Below are 26506 nucleotides of genomic sequence, written 5' to 3'. Positions count from 1 at the left end.
AAAAATAGAAACACAAATCATAAATGGAAAAAAGATTAATTGTAATATTCTGTTTGACCAATAGAAATCTGACACGGTCTCTTAGATTAGATTTGGGTATACTATATAAGAGGCTCCCTTAGATTTTTTATTTTCTTCTGAATTATTTTTTTCCTTCAAAATACTAACAACTTCTCTATGAACCCCCGATAAACATGCCCTAAAGTTTTAAACTATAAAAATGTGTAATATACGAGAATGGTAATAGAAAATATTTGTTTTCTAATTTACAATAAGAGGTTTCCATGGCTCCGATCTACTATATTATAGAAAAATAAAGTTTCCGTTCCTAATTTCTTGCAAATTTATATACAGTGTGAAAATAAATTTAGATTAACATTTTATTCAATTTAAATAAAATATCAAAGTCTATTTTTTTTGAAGTCATATATAGTAACATTTATTTATTTTGAAGGATTGAATAAGTAATTCCTATGGATACAAAAAGTTATGATAATAGTATTATTTTTGGAAGAAATCATATTTACAAAAATACTCTTAAAAATCTTATTTATCTTTGGAAATTTTAATATTAATCTATTGTTCTAATCACCAAACAAAATCATTAATTATGTTAAGATATCAGTAAAAATAATGGTATAGTGAAAAAAAAAAAAGAATGATACTCCCTCTGTCTCATGAAGATTGATGTTTTGAGACTTTCACACATATTATTAAGAAAATTTTTAGGCTATGAATGGCAATAAGTTTTTCATTGGTTTTTAGTTTTTAAATTTTGGTTTTTGGATTTTTGTTTTTCAATTTTTGGTTTTTGGTTTTTGCTGTATATTTAAAAATTAATAAATTAAAAAGTCAAAAATAAAAATTTACGCTGGAAAAAAAGGTTTTCCACAAAATCTCAAATTTATGGTTTTTAGTTTTTCTTTGCAATTTAGAAAAACCACTTAAAAACTAGTTTTCCTAATCTTTAGGGAATCCAATTTTTGAAAATCTTGAATGGTAAAGAAATAGATTTTCAAAAAATCAAAAACCAAAATCAACTTAAAAACTAGTTACCATTCAAGGCCTTAGTTTTTATTTGTTAATTAATTTATAATTACTTTTTGGGAGAGCGAAAATATAAACCAATAACAATTCAAAAATTTTAATATTTTAAATAATTATTTTTTGAAGTTTGCAAAACATCAATTTTTGTGGGATAAAAATATATTCCAAAATATCAATCTTTGTGAGAGAGAGGAAGTATCTATTAAAAAATCATTAGTAATGTTGACTAATCTATTAATAAATAAAAAATAGTAAGAAAAAAAAAACGCATGGAAATAGGAATATTTAAGCTGTCCACAAATATCACTATTACGACGGCGATTTATAGCAGTTTTCTTGTTTTTTTTTATATATCAAAAATAAAATAAAAAAGAAAAATTTCTAATATCAGCAAAACGTTACCGTTTCACGTTGTCTTCAACCTCACCCACACTTTTTTGGTCTCTCTCTCAATCCTTTTATAAAATCCTTATTTCCTCCGACGATTTTTCGCCTCTCTCTCTCCCTCTCTTTACTCCTATCTTCTCCTCTGTCATCGTTCTCTCTCTCTCTCCTCTCCCGGGGATTTTTACTACTCAGGTACATCTCTCTCTTCCTTCCTTCCTTCTTCTTAAGTTCCTTTCATGGCTGATTTTACAGATCACCTTCTTCTTCTTTCTTTCTCTTTTCTTCATTTTTACAATAAGTTTTCATAGATGTTAGAGATCCGTCGTTTTCGTTTTTTTTTGTTTTGTTTGTAGCCCTTTTAGTTTTGTTTCTTATTTGAGCCAAAACTTCTTCTGGGTTCATCTTATGAATTTTTGAATTATCTCGGATCTGAGGGTTTCGTTTCGCCCTTAGCCTTTTCAGTCAAACGCCATCGTTGGCTTTAATCCGAAATTGGTTTCTGTTTTTATTTTTTTTTTCTTTTCAAAAAATCCTTTTTTTTAGCCAAATCTCTCTGAATTTTAAATGATCTGTTTTTTTCTTCTTCTCTTCTTCAACCTTTAAGCGATTCGTTTAAGGTTGAAAAAGCTCTGATTCAGATCCGTTGTTTCTAGGGTCAGATCTTACAAAGTAAACCCTAGTTTTTCAAATTGGATTCAGAAGTTAATTCAATTATGGGTTCCTCCCCTATCTTTCAATCTATTGCTGTGATGGATCTGATCTGATTTGGTTCCGATTTGATTCAGGTGTTCTTCGGTGTGGATCAAAGGGGGAAAGGAAAAAGATGAATCATTGCAACCTTCAGCAGAACGCCTTCATGTCTCGTGAGGAGATGATGGGATTTGATCGTAAGGATCTTCTTGTTTGTCCTAAGCCTCGACGTGTTGGTTTACTCGCCAACAACGTCATTCGTCCTCTTAGATTACATATGAGGTAATTAATTACTCAAAGCATCCTCCTTTTTTTTTGTTTTGTTTCTGCAGTCATTTCTAAACAAACCACAAGTGCTGATGATAAAGTCTGTTTCTTTTTCGATTTTTGTAGTCAAGCTGCAGCTGATTTGTGTGATTCTAAAGCTGGTGCTGAGCTTTTGGACATCATTCGTAGAAAGGTATGCTTCTCTGTTTCATGACTCAATTCAAAGCTTTAAGCTTTCCTAAGTTAGAAGATTCTGATTTGTAATTCTTTGTTGTTATATCTTCAGGAGGATAATGGAACAATAGGGCAGTTACTATCATCATCACCACCATATTTTCCCGGTTCACCACCGAGCAGAGCAGTGAACCCATTAGTCCAAGATGCTCGTTTTCGAGATGAGAAACTCAATCCAATCTCACCAAACTCTCCTTTCCTTCAGCCCAATTCAGCAACTGCTTTCCCGTCTCCATCTTCATCATCATCATCCTCGTCCTCGTCCCGTGGTTGTGTTAGGATGAAGTTTGGACTCAACTCTCCTGCAGTTAGAGTAGAAGGATTCGATTGCTTGAACCGTGATCGCCAAAACTCAAGCATCCCTGCCATGGCTTAGTAGACAGAAAACAAAAAACAAGTGTACATAGAGAGATTTGGAAACCGTTCACCAATGCCTAACAGAGGAGGATTTGATTTGCTACTTGCTGCTACCATTACTAGTCTACTAGTGCTACCATTTTTGAAGTAAATGAATATGTTTTTTGTTTTTCATCTTTTCCTAAGAGAGAGAGAGAGAGAGAGAGGAGGAAGAAGTGGGGGGGAAGATGAAGATCAGTTACCGTCGCCGGTCACCGTTTTTTTTTTTAATTATTCAGGTTAGTGTTTGTATATAAAAATATGCAGTATTTAAAGAAGAGTCGAATCAATGTATTCGTTTGGTGTTTTTTCTGGGTCGGGCGGATCTTTAGTATTTAAAGAAGATTAGAAGAAGAATCTGTAAAATTTTCTCGGGAAAAAAAGAAGAACTCTTTGTTTCTATCTTCTCGTTGTAATATAGATAATCAATTTGGATTTTTATCTTCGTTCAGAGAAGAAAGTCACCATTGTGTATAGTTATGTTTCTTCTTTTTGTCCTGGTGATCTGAAGTTCTCTTGACCCTTTATGTATGTATGTATTCTGTTTCTGGTGTTTTGATACATCCGTATATCAAAGTGTTGTAAGTAAAGTCAAATATTGGAACTCATCCAATATTGTAAGTAAAGTCAAATATTGGAACATTCAAAGTGATGGTGAAGATATGTTGTTGAGTTTAAAGTAATCAGTTTCTGTAAAATCTGCTATGTCGTGGAACATGTAATGTTTGGTCATATCTGCAAATTTTTGTGGCGTTATCAGACTATTAAGTTTTGCGTCCTATATGTATCACCTTCACAATGCTATTGCCATGTGTGGAAGGACTAAACTTTTAATGTCTTGTTCATGGTTTTGTTGATTCCAGAATCCCTTGTTTTGTTTCTCCATCCACCATATACTTTTCGTGTCTGATGTGAAAAAGTTGCATTTGATCCAACGCAAATTAGTAGGTCTCTTCCAAATAACAGAGCTATTTCGATTCTCAGTTCTCGCCGGTCATCTTACCTTTTGAACTTGCGACCTATGGTCATCTTCCTACAAAGTCATTGTTGTGGCAGCTATCCATGATTTATCCAATTCTGTTTTGACAATGTCTTATGTGGATCATATTGTCTCTTTTGGGAGATAAGCTCATTCTTCGATTTCCATATGCACCAAAGCACCACAAAGAATAGTTAAACACTTAAACTACTGCAATAGATAACACTTTCACTCAACTCTACGCCATAAGAATTCTCCTAAGATTGTACGGCTTCTAATCCAAAATTTTGCACGTATCCTATATATATGAATTCCCTCTAGTTTGTAACAATGTTGCTTACCGAGAGCAATGTTGATTAAGTTTGTAACAATGTTGCTTACATAAATCAGTTTGTGACCCTCTATTTTTTTTTTTAGTAATCGTTTAGTGGATCGATGTAAAACCGTATACAGCAATGTATGTTGGTTTATCAAATTCGTGATCACAGCTGTATATTCGAGATATTAAACAAAACGAGAACAAATTGGAATATCAATTGAACATTTACACTATCACTATTTAATACTATATACAGTGTGTATAAAATTAAATAGATCTCCTTCCAATTGGAACCAACCCGGAGTAATTCTTACTGTACTTTATTTTTATTTCTCTACCAAATAAAAAAATTCAGACAGTTATGTTATACGTCCGGCAAGACAATTAACCGAACAAACGCAACTGTTGAATCAGGATAACTTACAACAACGACCATTAACCGCCATAATTTCTCTTTCCTCTCTCTCTCTCTCTCTCTCTCTCTCTCTCTCTCTCTCTCTCTTGCCTCCTATTACAAAACCATTCTCTGATCGTGACACAACTCTCTTCCCTCACTCTTTGTTCTTCAACTCTCAAGCATCGCACTGTGCTTGAGAGAGTATTTCTCCTCTTTTTTTTTTTTTTCATCCTAAAAAAAATAAGAAAAGAGAGAAAGCAATTAGAAGAAGAGTGAAAAAACAATAATGGCGGGTGATGATGATCCAAAACCATCCGCTCTTCCAAAAGACAACGCGGATAAAGAAGACCCGTTCATTAATGATCCGTTGGATGAGTTCAGGGGGTTTACGGAGGAAGACATTCAAAATGTAATGGCCGATTTCAACCCTACTCTGATGGACATATCCTTCACGGAAAACATGCCTCCTCCTTCTATGTCTACTCTTCCATTACCCACGGACGTTGACCAAACTCAGTTGATGCACGAGCTTGATCTTTCTATCACAGATTACAATATCAACGATGAGTTTGATGGAATGTCGTCTTTCGTCGACGACGATTATTCCATATCTTGGGACATGTTCGACCCCTCAAATGATGATCCTAATGGAAACATCAACAATGATGTCGTCCCACAAGAGATTCGTAATGACAATGTTGGTGAAACTACAAGACTTGAAGTGAGTACTCGAGTTTTCGGTGATGTTAATGGTCCAAACTTTGAAACTGGCGGTCCATCAACAATGCCTCCCCCGATATCTTCTGATCGAATGTTCGTAGTATCTGATCCAAACTACGTATGCCCTTGTTGCACAATGCTTCGAGAAATAGTCCATGTCAAGGGTATAAAATATCTATCATTATTACTATTTTTTGGATTTATTGAAATATGTTTTGGGGTTGCAATATTGATTGGTTGTTTTTTTCTATGATTCATATAGAACGGGAAATATCGAACACCCTCATCATCTTTGGAGGGATTGGTTTCTTATGCCATGCGCTTCTCCTGACTCAACTGCTTCCTTCTGATCCTATGGAACCTCTACCTCAACCTCAACCTCAACCTTTACGATATCATTTAAATGATTTAACGATGGAGGAAGTGAAGAAATTTATAGAAGATTATTGCTCCCAGAGAGAAGCAAGCGGGTTATCACTTATGCAAGACACTAATGCGGCTTTTTATCAAGCTATGAGTGTCAACTCCATCTTTAACCAGTGGCCGGAGCCTTTGTTGACATTACCAACATGCCCTGAAGTTCCATTGCCTTTGGTTTCACCTGATGAAGCTCTCGACGTTCGACCTGCAGTGCCGCTACGTATTGGACCGAGAGAGCAAGCCACCACCAATGTGCGGAAAGAAAGGAAAAACCGGAAACCTATGAAAGAAAAAACCCCTCTCGCTGCACAGGTATCGTCTCTAATTTCTCAATTTATAACCACTTATAACATCATATATATGATAGGTTAGGATCTCCTTCTGAGTGGAGACATGTTTCTTGCACTAAAAGTAAATCTATTACTAAGATAGTTACTTATGGTTTGAAAACTTGTTCATTGCTGTAAAAGAAAGCCTTTTGGCAATGTGATTAGTGGAATCATTTAAAGGATCGATCTTATTACAGAAAAGTAACTTTTAGTTTTCCTAAGACAAAGATTATATAGAATAATAGAATTTATCAGGGATATTATTTTTATTTTGTTTGACTACAATTATTTTGATAGCTGGTATTGTTAAAGAGAGAAAATTACGAAACAATCTTCGGTTTTGTGGTTTATCTTTTATGTGCCGAGGGGAAGAACAGAGAGCAAGGACCAAAAAAATGACAGTAAGAGATTTCAGGATGCATTTTCATCTCCCGATCGAGACAGCGGCGGATGACTTAGACGTGTGTCCGACGGTTATTAAAAAGATATGTCGGGAAGGAGGCTTGAAGCGGTGGCCTTACCGTAAGGTAACTAAAATTAAACCTTTATAAACAACTCTCACTTTTTGTTAGTTGTTGTGGTTTTTGCCGTCCGTTTTAGTCCAACAATTGATATTTATATTTATTGCGTAGATAAAAAGCTGCCAGACAAGAATCGAATTATTGAAGAAGTCGTTATGCAAGGCTAAAGATGGTGAAGCGAAGGCTCGTATTGAAGCTGAGATTGAGAGGTTGCAACGTGATATCGAGAGGATCTGTAGTGACGCGTTAAGGAATGCGAAGTAATTTGTTTTTCATTCAAATTTTGGGATTTCTTTTAGGTCAAGATTTTGTTACTTGAGAAAGAAAAAAAAAACGTTTTGGCTAACCTAAGCTGCCTTGTATTGGTAGTTAGGAGTTTGTAATAGGATCACAAAAGTCACAAAGTATATATATGAATTAATATAAGGAAAAGACTTGAGACATTGTATTTTTGTTACGTTTTGTTTTACAATTTGTTGAAATGATTTGATTGAGTTGGATAAAAATTTCTCAAATTTATTTTGAAAAAACCGGCGGCGAACAGAGTCGCCCACAGTCACAAGAAAAATTGAAAACAAGAAGCTGCGAATGTATTGTTTTGGACTTGGAAATGTAGAAAAGTGGTTTTTCTTTATGGAAACTTTATTTAATGTACAGTTGTTACTAGTTAAAAAATGACCAATGGCGTAAAAATTGAATAGCAAAACTAGGTACCGGGTGGTTTCAAACACCACATGCATATAATGCGGCGAGTCGACCAAACCTAATACGCATACGCTCGGTCGTGGTTACTATGTGCCTTGAGTAACATGTCTTCTTCTTCCTCCTCTTTTTTTGGTAACCTTTCTAATTCTTCTCTCTGTCTTGTTGCTCTCTTTGTCTAAAAAATCTCTTTTGTCTAAAAATTTCTAGGGCTTTCTCCCACCTCCCACCTCCCACGCATGCAAAATCTCAAATTATAATTTTTCTTTAGGTTTAAATATATAAAACTAAACACATTTATCCTAAGATCCTGAAAGAAATCAAGATATGAGGTTGAGTTGTAATGGATGTAGAGTTTTGAGAAAAGGGTGTAGTGAGAATTGCAGTATAAGATCATCTTTGGCTTGGATTGAATCACCTGAATCTCAGGCCAACGCAACCGTGTTTCTCGCTAAGTTCTATGGCCGTACCGGTCTCGTCAACCTCATCAACGCCGTTCCGAATCATCTCCGTCCTGGTAATTAGTTGTATTATATGATTCTCCATCGTCTACTCCAAGATTTAGTGAAATGACGCAACGACAGCGTTTTTGAGTATTTTATAACTTTGTTGCAGCCATATTCCGATCATTGTTGCACGAAGCTTGTGGGAGAATCGTGAATCCGATCTACGGTTCGGTTGGTTTACTGTGGTCATCGAAAACGATACAAGACCCGACGGGCTAAACCTAAACGGGAGGAGAAATCTATTACAGATCACGAGTCGTCGTCGTTGAGCCACAAAAGCAATGGGAAAGAGACGGTTAAGTATCCGGTAGAGCTGGAGTTGAAGCTGGGAATTGAACCGGTTTTGAATCACGTTGTTGTTGTTCCGGTTAAGAAGAGGAGGAGGATGGGTGTGTTTCGCACGTGTCTGGTGGAGGAGGATACGTGTAAAGAAGAAGACTGTATCTTGGAAAGATAAATAGAAGTCAGTTACGATATAGACACATGTCAAAAATTTGTATTGGATTCTCAAGTATTGTAAGAAATACATTGAGCGAGCGTAATTAATAAACTTAGCAGTTCTCTTGTTCTTTTGGTCACTGATTCTTTTTTTATATGGCGTTAATTAGGGTTTTCTCTGTTTATTTATTTGTTCCTTGATCTGTAAGTTTAGTCACTGTGTGTGATTTACTAGAACGATACAGTATACAATCTTAGTTGACGATTCTTGAACGGTTTCGATAGGGACAAGGTCGATGGTTCTTAAATGCAGCAGCCCGTCTAGAGCCAGAGGTAAAGATACACTTGGATGACAGGATGAGTGCGTATGTGTGTGTGACTAATAAAAATCTTTTGGTAGGGTCTGCGAAAAACTGGATCACATGATTTCTTGCGCCACACTGAACAGGTATTGAGTTGCTTACAATTTACCTAACTTGAAAACAAAGCCGGCTTCATATATCATATATACGTGTACAAACCTAGGAGCCCTTTGAACGGTAATTAAATATATGGTTGTATATTATGGTGCAGAGACTAGCTAGGAGAAAGTATAGCCTTTGTTCAACTTGCTTTTTGGTATGATATACACAGTGGCAACGAGTTGGCACAGCAGCCACAGGCCTGACGAGGACTTTTTGCAACTCCAAATCACAGCTGTAGAGAATGAAGCAAATAAACGGGTTTAAAAGCAAATGGATTCGAGAGAAGGGTGGTACGAACAGTTGGCTGCAAACTATCTTCTCGATCACATCCAACAATAATTTTTTTTTCGGGGTCGTAAAGTGGTTACAAATTATTTTCCTATAGAGAATCAAATGTCTTGTTATGGTTACTTTTTGCTGTTTTACACAGTTGGGGTGATTGATTTGTACCTACCTTTCGTTACAAAAAATGAGTATATAACTCACTAAGTCACTATAATCATTTCCTAAAACAATACGAATTCAAGATTTTTTTTGTCTATATACTTGCATCTTTCGTATGAGCCTTGTACAGTGGCTAAAGAAACACACAAAATTGTTTACTTTGAGATTTATTAATTTTTCCGTCAAACATACCAGATTTAGATTAATACGTAACAACCAATACATTGTTCCTAACGTCCCACTCCCACCAATGGCTATAACCAAAGGTGGTGGCCAACTGCAGTTTACTTTAAGATTTCTTATACAATTGTTTACTTTTTTCCGAATATGGTTAATTTCCACGAAACTACACACCTTTATTAATCTACACGCCTTTTGTATGTTTATTTGGGCAAAACCTTTCTCCGCCACGGTTACAGGGGGGAAGAATAAGAGAAGTAAATATTCTTATCGAATGAAAAATCCATTTGGTGCCTTTCAAAGAGAATATTAGAAAAGCTCGAATATTACAAAGATAAACTATAGTCAAAATCACTTCTCCAAAGATTTTTCACACGGTTTAAAATTTGTGCCTATATAATAAGGGAAACATGATCAAAGATTCAACAAAGCTAAACATTATTTATTGAGTAATCAAAATTTGTAAATTGTAAGCTTAATATTTTTGAAAAAGGGTTAGCTTAATGTTTACAATGAACACTAGGTAATAACCCATGCTGTTGCACGGAATGAAATTTTTGTTTGAGTTATTACATTTGTAAATATATTTATTTAGTATAACATTTAAACTTATATTAGTTTGAATTTATCAAGTTTATGAAAGTTTAAAATAGTAATCGCTTCACCATAAATTTTAGATTGACATGATGGCGGAGATGGATAGAATGTGAAGCGAATTAGTGATTGTTTGATTTTTATCAAAATCTTGAACTATCAAAACAGATAAAAATCGCAAAAAAACTAAAACTACATGAACCGGATAATTTAAATAAAATTGTTAACCCGGTCAAATCTGTCCGCTAAGCCATCCCACAACAGGTTTAAATACTTTGAACCACAAAATATCTTTGCATCCATCCCGTTTGAATTTATGAGATCCACGTGGGTTACAAATGCATTTCAATAAATCATTTTTTCTAATATATAAAATATATTTAAAGCTTAAACTTAATTAAAATTAATAAAGTTATGTGATAAAGTTTTTAAGAATAACACATTTGTTTTTTTTTTCAAAAATACAATGGCATATAATTGTAAATAATAAATTTAAATGAGGCTAAATAGCTAAAATGTGTCTCGAGCTCTCTAGCGACGACACATCAGTTTTTTAGGAGGGTGCTTCTCTATTAATGTATATGGGATAACCATTTATTTATAATGAAAAGATAAAACAATTACAGAAATGTAAAAGAATGTTCGAAGGGGAATATATCATAAGAATTTTAGAAGATTTGTGAATTGTACTTGCCCATTAGAATCTTTGCCGACTTTATGTTCTTTTGACTTCTCTACTTCTGTTTGGTTATTCACCTATATAAAATACAAAAACCAAAATTTTTCCACATTGTTATTAACTTATTATGCATGCATATAACTGAAATTTTCATTTTTATTTATTAACATATATATATATATATATATATGAGGGAGGAGCCAAAGATTGTTCTTCCGAGGCTTCTGAAAGCTTTTTGTGGGTATAACCAAACTACTATGCATCTCAAGAAGTTGAAAAGCGATTATTATTCGCCCTCTAGTAAACTTGATACAGTCTTTGATATCTACCTACCTATAAATAAACACTTAAAATGGAAAATGTAAAGAAGAGAGAAATAAATTTACAGTTTAAGAAATGATTAGATCCATTTGTCTTTTGGCTATTGGGTAGATCATGTAGATAAATAATATATATGGATAAAAATCCAAAAACAGTCTTGTTCGAAAAGGACAAACAATAGTCTTGAGTTCCACTTTGCAATGATACATTATAAGAAGTGATGGAACAACACGAATTGTTTGTGATCAAATCAACTGAAAACTCAACTTACAATCATTTAACTATTCATAATACCACGACTGGCAATAATATTATTATTCTTTTGGGATAACTCCTCTTCTATGTTTTCATGTAAGCATTTTATTTTTTGACGGTAATATTCCTTGCAATATGAAAAAACTTCACGTGATATAATTCCTTTTGTGATGTAAACACCTTAACAATATGATTATGGTATTTTATCCTGTTTTTGTATCGCTTTTTGTTATTAGTCTTGGTCTTTTGAGATTGGGATTATTAATAACTAAATCAAATCCTAATTCGGTGTATATTGCATACGATTCTAATACGAACAACGTTATTATACTTTTAGTCAGTATTCATATATATAATAATAAATTTATATTTTAAAAGTAAAATAAATAAAGAACTAGAGTCGTGATGTAATATTATGACATGTTTGGAGTGGTGAAGATTCACCCACTTGATATAGATCAAGGATCTATATTCCCATCTATACGATAGTCATAGATGCTATAAAAATGACAATAAAAATCCGAATTTCCAATCGAAATTCCATAAATTATATTATAGAGCTGTTTTTTAAAAAAATATATATTTAAGAAAAATGAAAGTATCGTTGATAAATTTCTCTATATAAAGAACTTGAATGAATCTCACATCTCACTCAAACCAACAATACTACACTTCATAGTCCAAAAGAAACCCCTATGGCAACCATTTCTTTCTCTCACAACCACCAATCCTCAGACAACCGTCGTGGCGGATCCCACCACCACCGTCATGGACCCGTCGTGGAAGAGATCGAAGGACTCATCAAAGTTTTCAACGACGGCTGCGTCGAAAGACCTCCCATAGTCCCCACCGTCTCACCCACCCTTCACCCATCTGCTAAAGCCACAGCCTTTGACATCAAACTATCTAACGACACGTCAGTACGTGTCTACGTCCCCGACGCTGCAGCTTCGCCGTCCGTTACTCTCCCTCTCCTCGTTTACTTCCACGGCGGTGGCTTCTGCGTTGGCTCCACCGCTTGGAGTTGCTACCACGACTTCTTGGCCAGCCTCGCCGTCAAAACACGTTGCGTCGTCGTCTCGGTGAACTACCGTTTAGCTCCTGAACACCGTCTCCCGGCGGCGTACGACGACGGCGTTAACGTCCTCTCGTGGCTAGTCAAGCAACAAATATCTCACGGAGGATATTCTTCTTGGGTGAGTAAATGTAACCTCTCGAACGTTTTCTTGGCCGGAGATAGCGCCGGAGCCAACATAGCTTACCAAGTCGCCGTTAGAGTCACTGCCAGTGGCAAATACGTGAATAGTTTAAACCTCAAGGGCATAGTTCTAATCCACCCTTTCTTCGGCGGCGAATCAAGAACGTCCTCGGAGAAACAACAACATCACTCCAAGTCATCGGCTTTGTCTCTTCCTGCTTCCGACACGTATTGGCGCCTGGCTCTGCCACGTGGAGCGAGTAGAGACCATCCTTGGTGTAACCCTCTAGTCATGAGCTCGGCGGGAGCGAAGTTACCGACGACGCTGGTGTTCATGGGCGGAGTTTGATATACTAAAAGATAGAAACTTGGAGATGTGTAGAGTGATGAGAAGCCATGGGAAGAGAGTTGAAGGTATTGTTCATGGAGGTGTCGGTCACGCTTTTCATATTCTCGACTACTCGTCGGTGTCACGTGATCGAATCCACGACATGATGTGTCGTCTTCACAACTTCATACATCCATAATCATTCCCTAAAAACTTTTTTTCTCGCAACCTTTAATATGGTTTTTTTAATGCTGGACGTCGAAATAATAATAGAAACGTGAAATATTGTGTTACTTTAATTGTGGATTAAAGTAAATTGCTTTGTATTTGTACGTAGTTTTCTCAATGGATGTGATTAGTATAATATAAATTAGTACGATTCCTCCTGTCATATTTGGAAATTGTGTAATTGTCATATATTATATAAGTTTTTTGGTTTGTGTTCAAATAGATGGACTTGTACTTTGAAATTATAAACCACTGCATGACTAATGTATTTTAGGGTATTTCTCTATATTTTTTTATGTGAAAGATAGTTTTTTTCTTTTACTCTAAAAACTAAAAACTAAATCCAAAAACTTAATTTAAAAGCAGTGTCCATTCATGGCCATATTAAAGAAAATTTCCGATCGATCACTGAATGCATTAGGACTTACTCATGAATCATGATCGTCTTAAAGTGGATATGGATAAATTCACAATTCCCGATAAAGCTAATTTAGTCGCGGTCTTCAATGATCATCTTTGCGTACTTATATTGCACATATTTTCCTCTTAAACATTTTATAGACTAATGTATTTTAGGGTATTTCTCTATATTTTTTTATGTGAAAGATAGTTTTTTTCTTTTACTCAAAAAATAATTTTATTAGTTTGTAGAAAAAAAGAAAAAGAAAGAAAAGAGTTTTAGAATCTACCTTTTGTTTTCTAGCACTTCTATAATTGTTCTCATAGTTGACTTCGATAACTTTGCCTTCGTGACAGAGACCCATACAAATGTTGTAGTGGATAAAACAATTAATAGACTATTTCATTACAGTTTTAAGATTAATAAGTTTAAGTCATTAAAATTCTTAAAATCATCCTTTCTTTAAAACTCCATCTTTTGCTTTAAAAACTCTGATTACAGTTTTTAGATTCTGGTTTATCCACGAGGTTAGGTTTATGTATATTTCACACCATTACATTTTGGAATCGAGTAGAAAAAAAACAAAAAAAAACGAATTGACTCAATCAATTCATGTATGGTCCCAAACTCCAAAATGCATAAAATAAGATGATATATATTCTTCTTTGTTCACTTTTTGACGGGGCTTGTTACTACTGACAACAATCACCGGGAAAAACAAAGTTGGTATCAACATCAAAAACTAAAATTCGATACGTGCGTATCCCAACCAAAAAGGGAATGGTATCACATATGACATATCGATAAGGTTGTTTCTATTCGGACCAGTCTATTACGGCTATACGTATATGTCATGTCAAGCGTTTAGCTTATAACGCATTGAGGTTTGGACATATGTAACTGGTGTGTTTGAGTCCAGTTAATGTCAATTCAACTAGTAAATTTAATGGGGAATGAGAAAGATAATATGGTTAGATCTGAACAGCTGGAGACACAGGAGGTTTTGTCACGGATGGTGGTTTGGACGAGGGAGGTCTACCGCAGGAAAGGCAAAGCTAAGCCACTGTCAATGGCTTTTTAGATCTATTCCCTACTGCTCTATCTCTATCACGACTGAGCTATGGCTTCAAGATTGTTAGATCGGTTTGTTCTTCCTTCTCTTCAAAACTCTACGGTGGCGGAATGGTGATGATCCTGTGTCACCTTCTTTGTTCGACTCCCGTCTTCCTGGCTCGCCGGTGGTCCTGGTCCAGCGAGTATCCGCTGCTTTGTGGGATGGCGGCTCCGATCGAGTCTCCGATTGCAAATTAAGGTTTCTGGTTTATATCGGTTATCTACTGGTTTAGATTGGTTTGTACTCGAGTCGATTTTGATCTTTGTTATCTAGTTCGGTTTGATGTAACTAGATTGGGCCCTAAAGAGATAATTGTATGTGCTTATTCTGGAGGTAACCCATAGAATATATATATATTTATAAATAAAATGTCTTTTAACAAAAAATAAAAAAGCTAGTGAATTTAATTCAATGATTCATCATCTTTATTTTTGTTGTTGTAGGATACTGTTTTAAGCATGTATTCAAAACAGTTCAGTTGCTAACTAGTTATATATTTGATGATCAATGACATGATGTTTTTTCAATATTCTAATTAAATTAGAAAATCAAATGATCAAATCTATCAATGTTTATGGAATGACAGTATTATCCTACTATATTAATTGGGAAGTACAAATATGAAACTAACCTTAAAATGTGTAAAAAATTACATTCAATTGCCATTAGAAAATTTTAATTAAGCTTAATTAATTAATTTAAATAAATATAATTAATTAAAAAATAAAAAATACTTACAGATCAAATAGAAAAAAATCTAGAAAATAAAATATTTTCTCTCTCTAATAAATTATGGACGAAATTACAAAATAATTTTTTAAAAAAAATATAAACCAGTCAGAATTTTAAAAACTAAGATTTTATATCCAAATATACAATATAATTATTTTTAATAGCTAAATTTCGAAAATTTTGTTAGGATTTCAAATTATGATTCTCCTATCATCTTTATTTTATTTTATATACAATTTGTTTAGAATTTTCATATAATAATTATGATTAATAAAGTGCAGAATTTTTTCTGCGTATGTTGTGATTTGAATTTTTAAAAACGAAGATATATTAATCAATCTATGAAAAATATATGTTTTAATTTCCACATTGGCGGGTTGGTAAACTAAATTTATATAGATGATAAATTAATAATTTTTATTTTCTCACAATTATAATATTAAAATTACTACTTTATATTTCACAAAATAATGATGCAAATACAACAAACAAACAATATAAAACTGTAATATACGTCAAAAATAAAATACTATAATATTCGAAAATACTTAGTATTCAATTCGACTAATAGATTTACAGAAAAATTAAAAAAAATATATATTATCTCAAACAAAATAACTTTAAAAAAAATATATAACAATAACTTTTATTGTATATTATAATTTTTTTTAAAATGTTGACCCGTGCTTAAAGCACGGGGTATCTCCTAGTACTGAGTGTTTAAGTAAGCACACAACTATTTTTTGGATCTAAATGTATATTATGTTAAATTTTCTTGAAATGATAATCGAATGATAATATGTTGGATGATTTTTGATTATTAAAGTAATATTATTGATTAAACTACTTAACAACAATATGAATCCACTAGATTATCTTATATTATGTTATCATGTTAATATTTGAAATTATTTTTTTAATAATGCTTTGACAGAGTTTTTTTATATAAGTTTTACATATTTTTAATAGTTCAACAATTCAAAATGAAAAAAATAACTCAATTTAGCTAACCAATATATTATTTATATTAAATTTAATCTTAGATAATGTTAGTATATATTTATTAGTATAAGATTTAATTAGACATTTGATAATTTTGTTTTAGATATTTTTTTATATATATTTGATTAGTATTCATTATTTGACGATATTTTTAATGGGAGTTTTAATTATTTTGCTAGATTTTGTCAAAAATCACAACAACAAAAAAAATCATATAGATTCATGGGTCACAATTTAGAAATGTTAAAATTAAGCAATCAACCAAATTCATCAAGATTCATTGGTTACCATTTAGACCCTTATCTCAAATGATTAATTTTTGTTTGTTTTTGTACAAAATTGTTTCAACATACAGTAGTCAAATCATTTTAGTCGCTAACTAATTATATATTTGATGATAAATGACATGACTTTTTTTTCAATATCATAATCACAGTTTCACATCCAATTCATCTCTGATTTATGAACTCTTGCTGTTGATTATATTATTTATCACATATCAGAGGTATTTTTTATACTTCTTCTCAAAGGTATATTTTTTATAGTGAAAAATCATCATTAGAAAAATATTAAGATTAGCCGACCTTAGATATAATTTCATTTAGAAGTTTGAGCGTGATAGCCTATTGGAAAAAAATTTGTGTTGGCATTCTATCATAACTAGGATTTCATAAACATCACTCTGTTTAGGTATGTGCAATAGGCACAAATATCAAACCCTTGGTATGTGCAAGAAATTAGTTTAAAGGATTTCAAGAAATTGGTAAGAATTTGATGTTTTATTTCAATATGGTATTTTGTAAGTGATGGTTTTAACTATATTGATTTGAATATTTTAGTTGATGAATTCGAGTTTGTTGGAGAGTAAGAGAATATTGTTACTGTCTAACTTTGGCTTTGAGTTTATGTTTATGGTGACTATCATCATACTTTATTAATATTTACCTTTGTTATGTAGTGTTAAGTTAGCTATTAAATTGTGAATTATGGTTATGTAGGTCTTCAGTAAATGTTATTTTGGATTTTTTCCTATTTGATCATCATAACCAAAAATGTGATTGAATAATAATAGTTAACTACTATTTTTCCCATCTACAGTTCTCTTGGCTTATGTTTTACTATAATAATAACTAGGTATTAGCCTAGACCAAGAGATGGAGAATCTGAAAGCATCTAACCCAGTGTCAACCATCAAATGCACATCTTCCTGTCACAATGAACTCAACTTTGATGGAAAATTCATAATGTGTTTACAAGATAATACTAAAGCAGAGAAGATAAAAAAGAACACCTTGTACTTGTGATACCCATCACATGCTATATCTCCGTTACCTGTGTTACCTGCAGAGTAAGAAATAAGAATCAAAGCAACGACCAACCAATAGTTATAGGCTAATAGCTAATGTTAAAATGAAAAGCTTACGAGAGTGACAAAAAGTGTCCCACACGCTAGGTTTCCTTCCGTCTTCCGCGGCAGCTCCTTCCCACTTGTAGTCAGAAACCAAACATTTGGTTCATTTTTGTAGGAAGATTCAAGAATTAAAGTAAGCCTAGAAATTGATTCCAAAACCTGATAAGCAGAAGTACCAGCTCCAAATACGAATCCCTTGGGGAAATGAGATCTGCTGAAAACGTCGCTGCATCTCCCGGAGAAAGGTAAAGCCAAAAAAATGGTAAACAGAGCAAACAACTGTTCCATTTCTAAACTCTCTCTGTCTTTTGTACGGCGAGAGAGATAATATTTGTGTGAAAAAGAAACAAAGTGCATGGTCCACTATATTATTTATGTTGAAATAAAAAATAAATAAAGAGCCTTAGTTTTTGTTTGAGTTTTTTTTTTTTTTCATTCTTCAAACATTATTGAGACCTAGGATTAGTGGTTTGTTACTCTCTTGTGTTTTTGAGCTACGTTCTATTAGTGGTTTGTTACTCTCTTGTGTTTTCATATAATGTAACTCAAGAGTATTATTCGGTTTAGTAGATAAACAGTTCCGGTTTTCATTTGAATCGGTTTAGTAGACAGGGACAAGAGAAACAGAGCAACTCCTATGTAACTGATGAGTGAAAATACTGTTAATCACACAAAACTTGGTACATGCTGCAGCACATTCATAATCCTGTAGACTACAAGAAACTGTATTGATACTTAATCAAATGAGTAACGAAAATGAGAAAGAAAATAATCAAGTATCAACCAAAAGAGAAAGAAAATAATGCCAATCTCCATCCATGTTGGTCGCAACTAGAAGCTACTGTAGCCTGAATGGGGATTTTGAAGGTCTCTAGGCCCATCACTGCCAATAAACTTGATTAAGGGACTAGAGGGGTCCAAGGTAAGTTGAACCAACACTTTGTTTCTCGGTTTCGTAAAACTTGAAAATCTTCTTGAAACCAATGGTCTCCCTGGACGGCATTGAATTGATCCTCACATCAGGGTGCATGATCCTCCAGTAACCACCATCGCATTGCTCAGTATCACCACAAGTCTGGTTAGCAAAGATGCAGGTTCCGAAATTTAGAAACATCTGATCACGAACATCCACAAACTTCAATGGATGCAAGCGGTACACGTTGTTTGTAACGTAGCTAGGCCAATTTTTGCCTTTGTAGACAGCCGGTATCCTCAACACATGCTCTGCCTCATCCTGTCGTGGATCTCTTGATTTGAATCCATAAGCTGGCAACAATAAACTTGCAGGAACCGGTACGGGTTCAGTAGTGGACAGATACGAGAAATGCTTGGCAAGCAAGGAACTAATTTCGGCTTCAAACAGAAACCGTATCTTGCAAATAACTTGAGGATCTTGCTTGTAGTTCAAGTTATTGGTAAGCCTAAACTCTTCCATTACCCAAATTCGCTTGTACTCTCTTGGTTTCCTCTTTGCGCAGAACTTGAGAATCTTCTTGAACCCTAGAACCTTCCCTGTATCCTTCGACTTGATCAGTTTATCACGACCCATGATCCTCCAGCAACCTGATTCGCATCCATCAGATTTACTACACTGCTCTGTTCGTGGTTTAACGATAAAGAAGGTAGAGCTCTCAGAATCGAACAATTCATATGGATTCGTCTCGAACACGTTTACGTCTTGGGTGAAGAGACCATCCCAAGCATCTTCGTTAACGATCATACACTTCAGATAACGTGAGACTATTACATCGTCTTCTGCGCTCAACAATTCGTCTGCTGCTTTGATCAGTTCCCTCGTGAGTTCCTCATAAGTTGCTTCGTCTTCTCCTTTCCAATGATTGATTCAAGAACTGCCTCTGCCAACAACTTATTCTTGACCACAGCTTGTCCAGCTTTAGGAATAGTGTCGTCTTTAGAAAACGCAATCTGCAAAACAAAAAAGTGTTCATCATAGCTAGCTACACGTTCTGACTACTAGATTGTGATAGCACAATGTATAGTACCGTGAGAGAGCCTTTAGGAGAAAGAGCGAAGAGGATGGAGGCACCAGGAGGGAAAGTTTGGTATTTGAATATCTTCAAGAATCTTTTAAGAGCTTTGGCTTCACTCTGTGTGTAAATCCCTAACGATTTCCAAATCATGACACAGTTCTTTGCTACTTTCATCGAATATTCTTTCCCCGTTAATGGTCGTTTCATCGTCACCTTAATAAATTTCTCAAACTCACCTATAATTAATTAAGAGCAATTCAGTCACAAGATATTATTTAAAAGGTCTAACAACAATTGAATGTGGCGTGGATGTTAAGCAAGCACACCTGTGACGATGTCACGGAAGAATGGGACGGATCCCGTTAATTCCTTCGTAGACTTTCCCTTCCACTTAACGGAGAGTGACTGGACGGCATTAGCCTCTAGGTAAAGGCCAGTGACAGTGAAAATCACAAACTTACCATGCATATCCAAACCTCGCACACCTAAAAACAAAAGAAGTCAACAAAAAAAAAAATGTTAAGAAGGCAAGAGAACAGAGGAAATAGAGTTTTCGAACCTGCACCACCGAGGAAGAGGGTATTGTGGGAAGCTGGTGAACTGATGGCTGGTGCAAATGTAACAGAATCGATCTGAAGTTGCGTGACGGAGGGTAACGGTAAGAGAGAGGTGGACAAAGACATGGCTAGCTGAATCATCGGTTTGATGATAATAATTTTGAAGTTTTGTTGGTAATTTATAAGAGAAAGAAGGATTACTGGCTTTAACTGGTTGTATAACAAATTAAAAATAAAATGGTCAACAGTCAAATCTTAAATATTAAATTTTGAATTATATTATTACTATAAAGAAAAAAAATTTATGTTATGATTTATAAATACTAGATACATGTCCATTATTAGGTCCATTTGTAAATGAGGTTTCACTTTGTCACCAGATAAAACCATCTCTTTTACTTCTTTGTAAATGACCCATTCTTCATTCAAATAGTACACCAAATCTTATATCTCTTCTCTCTCTATTTCACAACATGATTCTTTACATGAGATTAGAGTTAACCAATTGCAGCCACACGGAAAGAAAAAAAAGCCTCTCCTCTGTAACCACAAACTGCAGGAAATATAGAAGTATGCATACTACTAGTATCTCTAGCTAAACCAAAAAGAGAATAGAGGAAATAAAAAAAAACACAAGTTCTCATGAATCATGACCAATTGTACAATGTCAGTAAGATGATTGATCATGAAATCCAGAGTAGAAGTGATCCCTAGAGCTAGTTATCTTCATTCTTCAGTTAACTTGATAACGCACAACACTTTATTCTGCTTCTCCTCTTCGTTAAGCCTGTACTCTTTTATAGTCCAAGTTACCTTCAAATCTTCTCCTTCATAACCATAGCTTAGTACTTTTTCCATATGGTAAAACTCAAAACCCTTCTTGAAACCAATGGTATTCCCGGACTTTGACTTGATCAGCTCATCACTGTGCAGGATCTTCCAGTAACCACGATAGCATTCATCGGTTGTACGCAAAGTCTCGTTAGCGTAGATGCAGGTTCCGTAAAGTCGAAACATCTTCTCGTAAGGATCCACAAGCTTCAATGGATGCAAACGGTAGACGTTATTGGTAACGTAGCTAGGCCAAACGTTTCCGTCAGAATCAGATATCGCTAACAGATAAGACTCATCCTCCTCTTGGGTATCGGAATAGTATCCATAAGATGGCAGTACTAGATTTTCAGGAATAGTAGAGAGATACGAGAAATGCTTGGCTAGCAAGAAACTGATCTCGGTTCGGAACAGAAACCTAATCTTGCAAATCACATGATCTTGCTTCCGGTTCAAGTTATTGGTAAGCCTATACTCTTCCATTACCCAGCTCCTCTTGTATTCCAATGGTTGCGTCGTTAAGCAGAACTTGAGAATCTTCTTGAACCCTAGAATCTTACCAGTCTCCTCCGATTTCATCAGTTTATCACGACCTATGATCCTCCAGCAACCCGAACTACATCCATCGGTTTTACCACAACTCTCTGTTCGTGGTTTAACGACCACGAAGATAGGTATCTCAGCATTGAACTCCACATTTGGATTCTTGTTGAACACGTCTGCGTCTTGGGTGAAGAGCTTAGCCCATGAATCTCCGTTAACGATCATACGCTTCAGAAGACGTAAGATTATTACTTCGTCTTCTGCGTTTAACATTGCCATTTGATTATAATCTGGAGCCGATTCGTCCTCCATAATGAAACTCAAGAAAAAGATTGGATCGAGAGAGATAAAGATCAAACGCAAGAATGAAGCGAAGAAGAAGAAGACGAGAGACTTAAGTTGCTTCCGTTATTTATATCAAATTTTCGTGTGTGTTGACCTATTTACCCTTAATTATACACAGTTTAACAAAGTTTTTATAACCTTATCTTTGTGCTAATTAATGGATAAATTATCCATATTTCTTATTTTTTCTTGAGCTTATTAAAACAAATTAGTATCAGTTTAAAATGTATGGGAATTGTATGTTTTGTTGGCATATATGTATAATCTTATTACACTACAGATAGTAAATTTCTTAATGTATAATTTCTTCTCTCTTCTCATTGAATCTAGACTGAAGTACAACATCTTCACTAGGGAGATCGATCAGCGAAGTGGACGAACGGAGAATTGTATAGAAAAAGCACGATCAAGTCCAGTGAATAGTGAAGATGGTGGCTATCGTCAAGGACAACGGTAACAACTAACAACAACAGCAAAGACTCCATCTATATAATTAAAATGGGTTTGCTATTATATCTAGACTAGGAAGTCGACCCGTGCTTTGCCGCACGGGAAAGTAAAAAATTGAAATGACTGACTTTATTAAACAACCTTTTCGAATGGAAACTTGATTATAATTCTCTAACTTCATCATTTTTTATTTCAATTTATGAATTTGTTTTCTTTAGCTTTTCTCTTTTCATCTTTATCCCTCTAATGGTATTATTTGTTTATTTGTATGCATTTCAATTAATATTGATGTCCCTCTAAAGCCAAAAGAGTTCAACATTTCCGAACGACTATTTAATTCGACTCCTAACATTACCCTTCTTTTGCTTTATTTGAAAAACAAAGAACCCATCGAAAATATGAAATGAACTTCCGGCTACCGCCCTTTAATGAATCTAGAAAGTTCATGTGTTTTCCTTTTACAAAATCTAATAAACTTTTTTGATACAAAAATTTACTATTTCTTTTATAACACATATTTCAAACACCAATGAATCATTAATCCCATAAAACTAATGAGACAACTCTACAGAATTAACCAAATTTAACATACGATTATAGGAACATAAGCATTGCCAAAAGCAACATCAAAGAGAAAGAATATGCTACAATTTACGAATACGTCTATCTTTTTTCTTTGACACTCTCTATTTCTATGATCATTTTGGAACGCTTCTATATATTATCAAAATGTTTAGCACCCAGAAAATAAAAGAAATTAAAATTAAATCTTAATTTTAAACAACCTTGTCCTACAAAATAATGGTAACTAACCTAGATCATTTATATCCAATAGACATCTTACATTTAAAAAAAAATCTTATTACAAGTTTGAAATTTAAATAGGTTAAATACTTAAATCTATATATAATAATAGGCAACCAAAAAAAATATATACCATGTTTGTTAAAAAAGTTTGACATATTCATATATCTATCATCACTACATATCATCATGACTGATTGGTAACAAAAAAAAAAAATCTCACCGGACTTGATAAAATAGTTACTCCAACAACGATATCATGCAATTTAACAATAAAACACAATAAGTTTTTAAGGTGTAAAGACAACTTACATTTTTATTTAAACAATACTATACGTCTGAATGTTAGAGAAATAAAGCAAATTTTGATTGATATCTAACTGTTCTAAAATCATAGTTTCATATGTTTGTTCTAAAATCATAGTTTCATATGTTTGTTCTATAATCATAGGTTTATACATAGGTTTATCTTTTAACCATCCTCTGTTCGATACCATAAATGACAAATCTATATATAAACAAAGTGAGAAACCCAATAAATGACGAAGAAACACAATTTCGGATCAAAACTGCAACTTTAGATAAACAAAGATATGTAAAACATAAAAGTGTGAAAAATTAACAGATGCAAACATGGAAAGCTGGAGATACAACAAGAAATACAACTGTTATATCAAAACCTTGCAACTTTTGAGATAATTAACAAAATCTAAACTGTTAGATGAGATAATAAAAATAATCTCATCCGTTATATTTAATTGACTCCTAAAAGTGGATTTGAAATTATATATACATTTGAAACCGTTTTGAGTATACAAGTACTTGTTTTGACGTACATTAAAGAAGCATAACCTGGTATAAATTAATCCAGAGCCTAACCAAAACCTAGACGGATATGATGCAAACATTTATTAAGAGGAATAAATAACCAATATCATGAACCCAACTGATTAACCATTTTGTAAACATGGATAAGCCTTACCAATCAAATCAAACATTAAACAAGAAAAAGTGTAGGTGTTCAGGTTCTATCCCTTTTTTACTTGTTGTTTTCTTCCTTTTCCTATAAAACATTTTTGGTACTTTAAATAACACCAAAAATAAAATTTTGTTCTTTAATAAATTATACACACTGTATTTTATAGATTTGTTAGTATAAAGATTTGATTATTTGAGTAATGACAACGCATTTTATTACCTTTTTGATCATCAGCTGATCAATCAGTAATTAATCATGTATTTTTTTCATGTAAAGTTTATTTGTTTAATCAAAAAATGGTGAAGCTTTTGAGGGTACTGTATGTTGTTCCTTTTCTCTCATCATGCTGTATTTTTTAATCTACCTCTAATCAACTTAATAAATTTTGATTATTTTACTTCATTGACCATCGTCGACCAAGACTTTAGCAAGAATCGTTCAGTGGTTTTTAAGTAAGTTGGATTCGATAGAAATCAGAATTAATTATTTATATGAGATGCTTCCAAATCAAAGCTATTTTTTTTTATTAAATCACTAATACTTTGTTTTAGTTCTACAATCAAAAAGATAAAAATAGTTTCCAAGAAAGGTTTTATTTATTTGTTGGTGTATTATATTTGAGCGTCTAGAGGAATATGATCTGGTGATGCAAAACTTTGTAAAGATTAGTAGTTCAAATCTCTCATTCAGCATAATCTTTTATTTCCGTTAAATACCAATATAGAAAAAATATTAATTATTGGACCCCGACCATAACAAAATTGGTACTATGTGGACCAAGCTAAAAATTGATTTATCTATCATACTACTATTTCTTGATTTTAATAATTAAAAAGGAAAACCAAATTGATTACATCGAGACGTTCATCAAAGACAAAAAAAATTCATGAATAGAAATAAAAATAAACTTACCAAAGATCGATTGAAGCATCATTGGCTCAGTAAAAATAGAAAAAGTGACTACGACGTCGCGGGAAAAGGAATCTTCAAAAATCTTAGTTTCAAAATTTTTTTTGCTTAGAGAGGCTTTAGAGGAGGATTTACATTGTAGATCTATGGAAAAAAAAGGAAGCTACTAAATTTATTAAGGTATATAATGACGACCAAGAAGCAGAACTAAAAGGTGGTGAGAAGAGGGAGACGCAATGGTTCACGAAAGAGTGCCAACGAAAAGTTGCAATTGAAAAACGTATCCTTTGATTTATAGCCATAGAATAAATAGAAAAATTAACCTCAACCGTTGGATTAACAATGATTGCATCACAGTCCCCTAAAAGTGGGTTTGCTATGGTATAAAGACTTCTCAATAAAAAACAAATATGGCCATCATGTCATAATTCTAGTTTACTTGATATTCAAGTATGTGGAGACTAACACAATTTTTCCCGTGAAGTTATTCCGCGACTATTATTATGATTATCGCTAAGCGACACTAACTAACACCGGCAACAGTTAGGGCCTGTTCTTACAGCGACACTTATTTAATTCTAAAACTATAACGAGTGTCTCTGGTTTTCTCGGCGACTGTTTTGGTAGAGTCACAGCGTCTGTGATATTAATATCGGCGTTATACCTTCCCCAGATATTTCTTTCCAAAAACTTATTATAAAGCAATTTTGGTCGCTACGAACCCAAACAGAATATTTAAAAAATTATGCCTCTGTGTGCTATATATATTGATTTCACATCCTTTTATTATTCTACTTTAACTTGAAGAAATTAAATGTAAGTGTTATCATGAATAAATTATCTAACCGACAACATAAAGACAAACAAAGCACTTAAGAAAAACCAAACTTTCGTTAATCTATAATCTGCACATCAATACAATAAAAGAAAGATGTGTTGCTCTCCTCTTCTGACACATCAGCTTCAATATTAAAGCATGGTTTGACACATCAGTTAAAATCAATAGCCAATAAAAACATTTGAATTAATACAACTAAGATTTCTAAACCAATTAAAAAATTATATGTCACATCATGTTGTTTTTCACTTCTTGAGTTGACTTTTATTAGGAAATTTTGAAATAGATTCTTAAGTTGTAAGTGCTTCAACTTTTAACTTCGACTATTGTACCTTCGTTTTTGTGGGGTGAAATAGCCATGTTGCATTAGGATTCTTACAGTTGATGTTTATTGTTTTAGGCAAAACTTCATTGGAAGAATTGTAGATGACGGTACTAAAACTTTCGCAGCAAAAGTCACAAAACAAGTTATATTAACCAATGTCTATGAACTATTTTAGCATATTTAATTGAATATAAATACTCATTGCATAGACCTATGTAAAAAGTCCATCTAT

At 33.6% G+C, this 26506-nt stretch overlaps 5 protein-coding genes and 2 pseudogenes across 7 annotated transcripts; 4 read left to right on the top strand and 3 right to left on the bottom strand.

Annotated features, from left to right (window-relative positions):
- The first annotated feature begins 1360 nt into the window (after positions 1-1360).
- Positions 1361-3472, top strand: LOC104769866 (uncharacterized). Its single transcript, XM_010494188.3, has 4 exons — positions 1361-1626; positions 2220-2406; positions 2518-2584; positions 2678-3472. Exons 2-4 carry the CDS (start codon positions 2258-2260, stop codon positions 2999-3001), a joined length of 540 nt encoding a protein of 179 aa, XP_010492490.1. The 5' UTR covers positions 1361-1626; positions 2220-2257; the 3' UTR covers positions 3002-3472.
- Positions 3473-4763: 1291 nt separating this feature from the next.
- LOC104769865 (uncharacterized) lies at positions 4764-7149 on the top strand. Of its 2 annotated transcripts, none has more exons than XM_010494186.2 (4): positions 4764-5600; positions 5699-6168; positions 6563-6712; positions 6818-7149. In XM_010494186.2, exons 1-4 carry the CDS (start codon positions 5003-5005, stop codon positions 6968-6970), a joined length of 1371 nt encoding a protein of 456 aa, XP_010492488.1. In that variant the 5' UTR covers positions 4764-5002; the 3' UTR covers positions 6971-7149. The 2 variants fall into 2 exon arrangements, 1 of the variants encoding a protein (XP_010492488.1); XR_015592455.1 differs by having other exon boundaries at positions 4766-5600; positions 6558-6712.
- A 216-nt stretch (positions 7150-7365) lies between these two features.
- On the top strand, positions 7366-8479 carry LOC104769864 (LOB domain-containing protein 41-like; annotated as a pseudogene). The gene is made up of 3 exons (XR_015593296.1): positions 7366-7543; positions 7619-7925; positions 8024-8479. The product of XR_015593296.1 is annotated as an LOB domain-containing protein 41-like (transcript).
- Positions 8480-11930: 3451 nt separating this feature from the next.
- On the top strand, positions 11931-13263 carry LOC104769863 (putative carboxylesterase 17; annotated as a pseudogene).
- Positions 13264-17292: 4029 nt separating this feature from the next.
- LOC104769862 (putative beta-glucosidase 5) lies at positions 17293-18033 on the bottom strand. The gene is made up of 4 exons (XM_010494181.2): positions 17862-18033; positions 17715-17778; positions 17583-17632; positions 17293-17498 (listed from the first exon to the last, which is right to left on the bottom strand). The coding sequence occupies exons 1-4, from the start codon at positions 17988-17990 to the stop codon at positions 17400-17402; spliced, it is 342 nt and encodes a 113-aa protein (XP_010492483.1). The 5' UTR covers positions 17991-18033; the 3' UTR covers positions 17293-17399.
- A 319-nt stretch (positions 18034-18352) lies between these two features.
- LOC104772278 (uncharacterized) lies at positions 18353-22095 on the bottom strand. Its single transcript, XM_010496911.2, has 5 exons — positions 20980-22095; positions 20253-20382; positions 20020-20178; positions 19706-19929; positions 18353-19628 (listed from the first exon to the last, which is right to left on the bottom strand). The coding sequence occupies exons 1-5, from the start codon at positions 21934-21936 to the stop codon at positions 19488-19490; spliced, it is 1611 nt and encodes a 536-aa protein (XP_010495213.2). The 5' UTR covers positions 21937-22095; the 3' UTR covers positions 18353-19487.
- Positions 18610-19422, bottom strand: LOC104772280 (uncharacterized). Its single transcript, XM_010496912.2, has one exon. The coding sequence runs from the start codon at positions 19420-19422 to the stop codon at positions 18610-18612; it is 813 nt and encodes a 270-aa protein (XP_010495214.2).
- Positions 22096-26506: the final 4411 nt, after the last annotated feature.

The sequence above is a fragment of the Camelina sativa genome, chromosome 20, assembly GCF_030686135.1.
Source record: "Camelina sativa cultivar CO46 ecotype springtype chromosome 20, ASM3068613v1".
Taxonomy (NCBI): domain Eukaryota; kingdom Viridiplantae; phylum Streptophyta; class Magnoliopsida; order Brassicales; family Brassicaceae; genus Camelina; species Camelina sativa.
This window is presented reverse-complemented; position numbering and strand designations above follow the sequence as displayed.

Coding starts and splice junctions, on each gene's coding strand:
- LOC104769865 (XM_010494186.2), top strand. CDS start 5,003: ATGGCGGGTGATGATGATCCAAAACCATCCGCTCTTCCAAAAGACAAC. Junction 6,169..6,562: donor AAACCCCTCTCGCTGCACAG/GTATCGTCTCTA, acceptor GGGGAAGAACAG/AGAGCAAGGACCAAAAAAAT. Junction 6,713..6,817: donor AGCGGTGGCCTTACCGTAAG/GTAACTAAAATT, acceptor TTTATTGCGTAG/ATAAAAAGCTGCCAGACAAG.
- LOC104769862 (XM_010494181.2), bottom strand. CDS start 17,990: ATGGAACAGTTGTTTGCTCTGTTTACCATTTTTTTGGCTTTACCTTTC. Junction 17,779..17,861: donor CTGGTACTTCTGCTTATCAG/GTTTTGGAATCA, acceptor TCTGACTACAAG/TGGGAAGGAGCTGCCGCGGA. Junction 17,499..17,582: donor ATGGGTATCACAAGTACAAG/GTGTTCTTTTTT, acceptor TCATTGTGACAG/GAAGATGTGCATTTGATGGT.
- LOC104769866 (XM_010494188.3), top strand. CDS start 2,258: ATGAATCATTGCAACCTTCAGCAGAACGCCTTCATGTCTCGTGAGGAG. Junction 2,407..2,517: donor CCTCTTAGATTACATATGAG/GTAATTAATTAC, acceptor CGATTTTTGTAG/TCAAGCTGCAGCTGATTTGT. Junction 2,585..2,677: donor TGGACATCATTCGTAGAAAG/GTATGCTTCTCT, acceptor TTATATCTTCAG/GAGGATAATGGAACAATAGG.
- LOC104772278 (XM_010496911.2), bottom strand. CDS start 21,936: ATGGAGGACGAATCGGCTCCAGATTATAATCAAATGGCAATGTTAAAC. Junction 20,383..20,979: donor TTATCAAGTTAACTGAAGAA/TGAAGATAACTA, acceptor CCGATGATTCAG/CTAGCCATGTCTTTGTCCAC. Junction 20,179..20,252: donor CCTCTTCCTCGGTGGTGCAG/GTTCGAAAACTC, acceptor TTTTGTTTTTAG/GTGTGCGAGGTTTGGATATG.
- LOC104772280 (XM_010496912.2), bottom strand. CDS start 19,422: ATGATCGTTAACGAAGATGCTTGGGATGGTCTCTTCACCCAAGACGTA.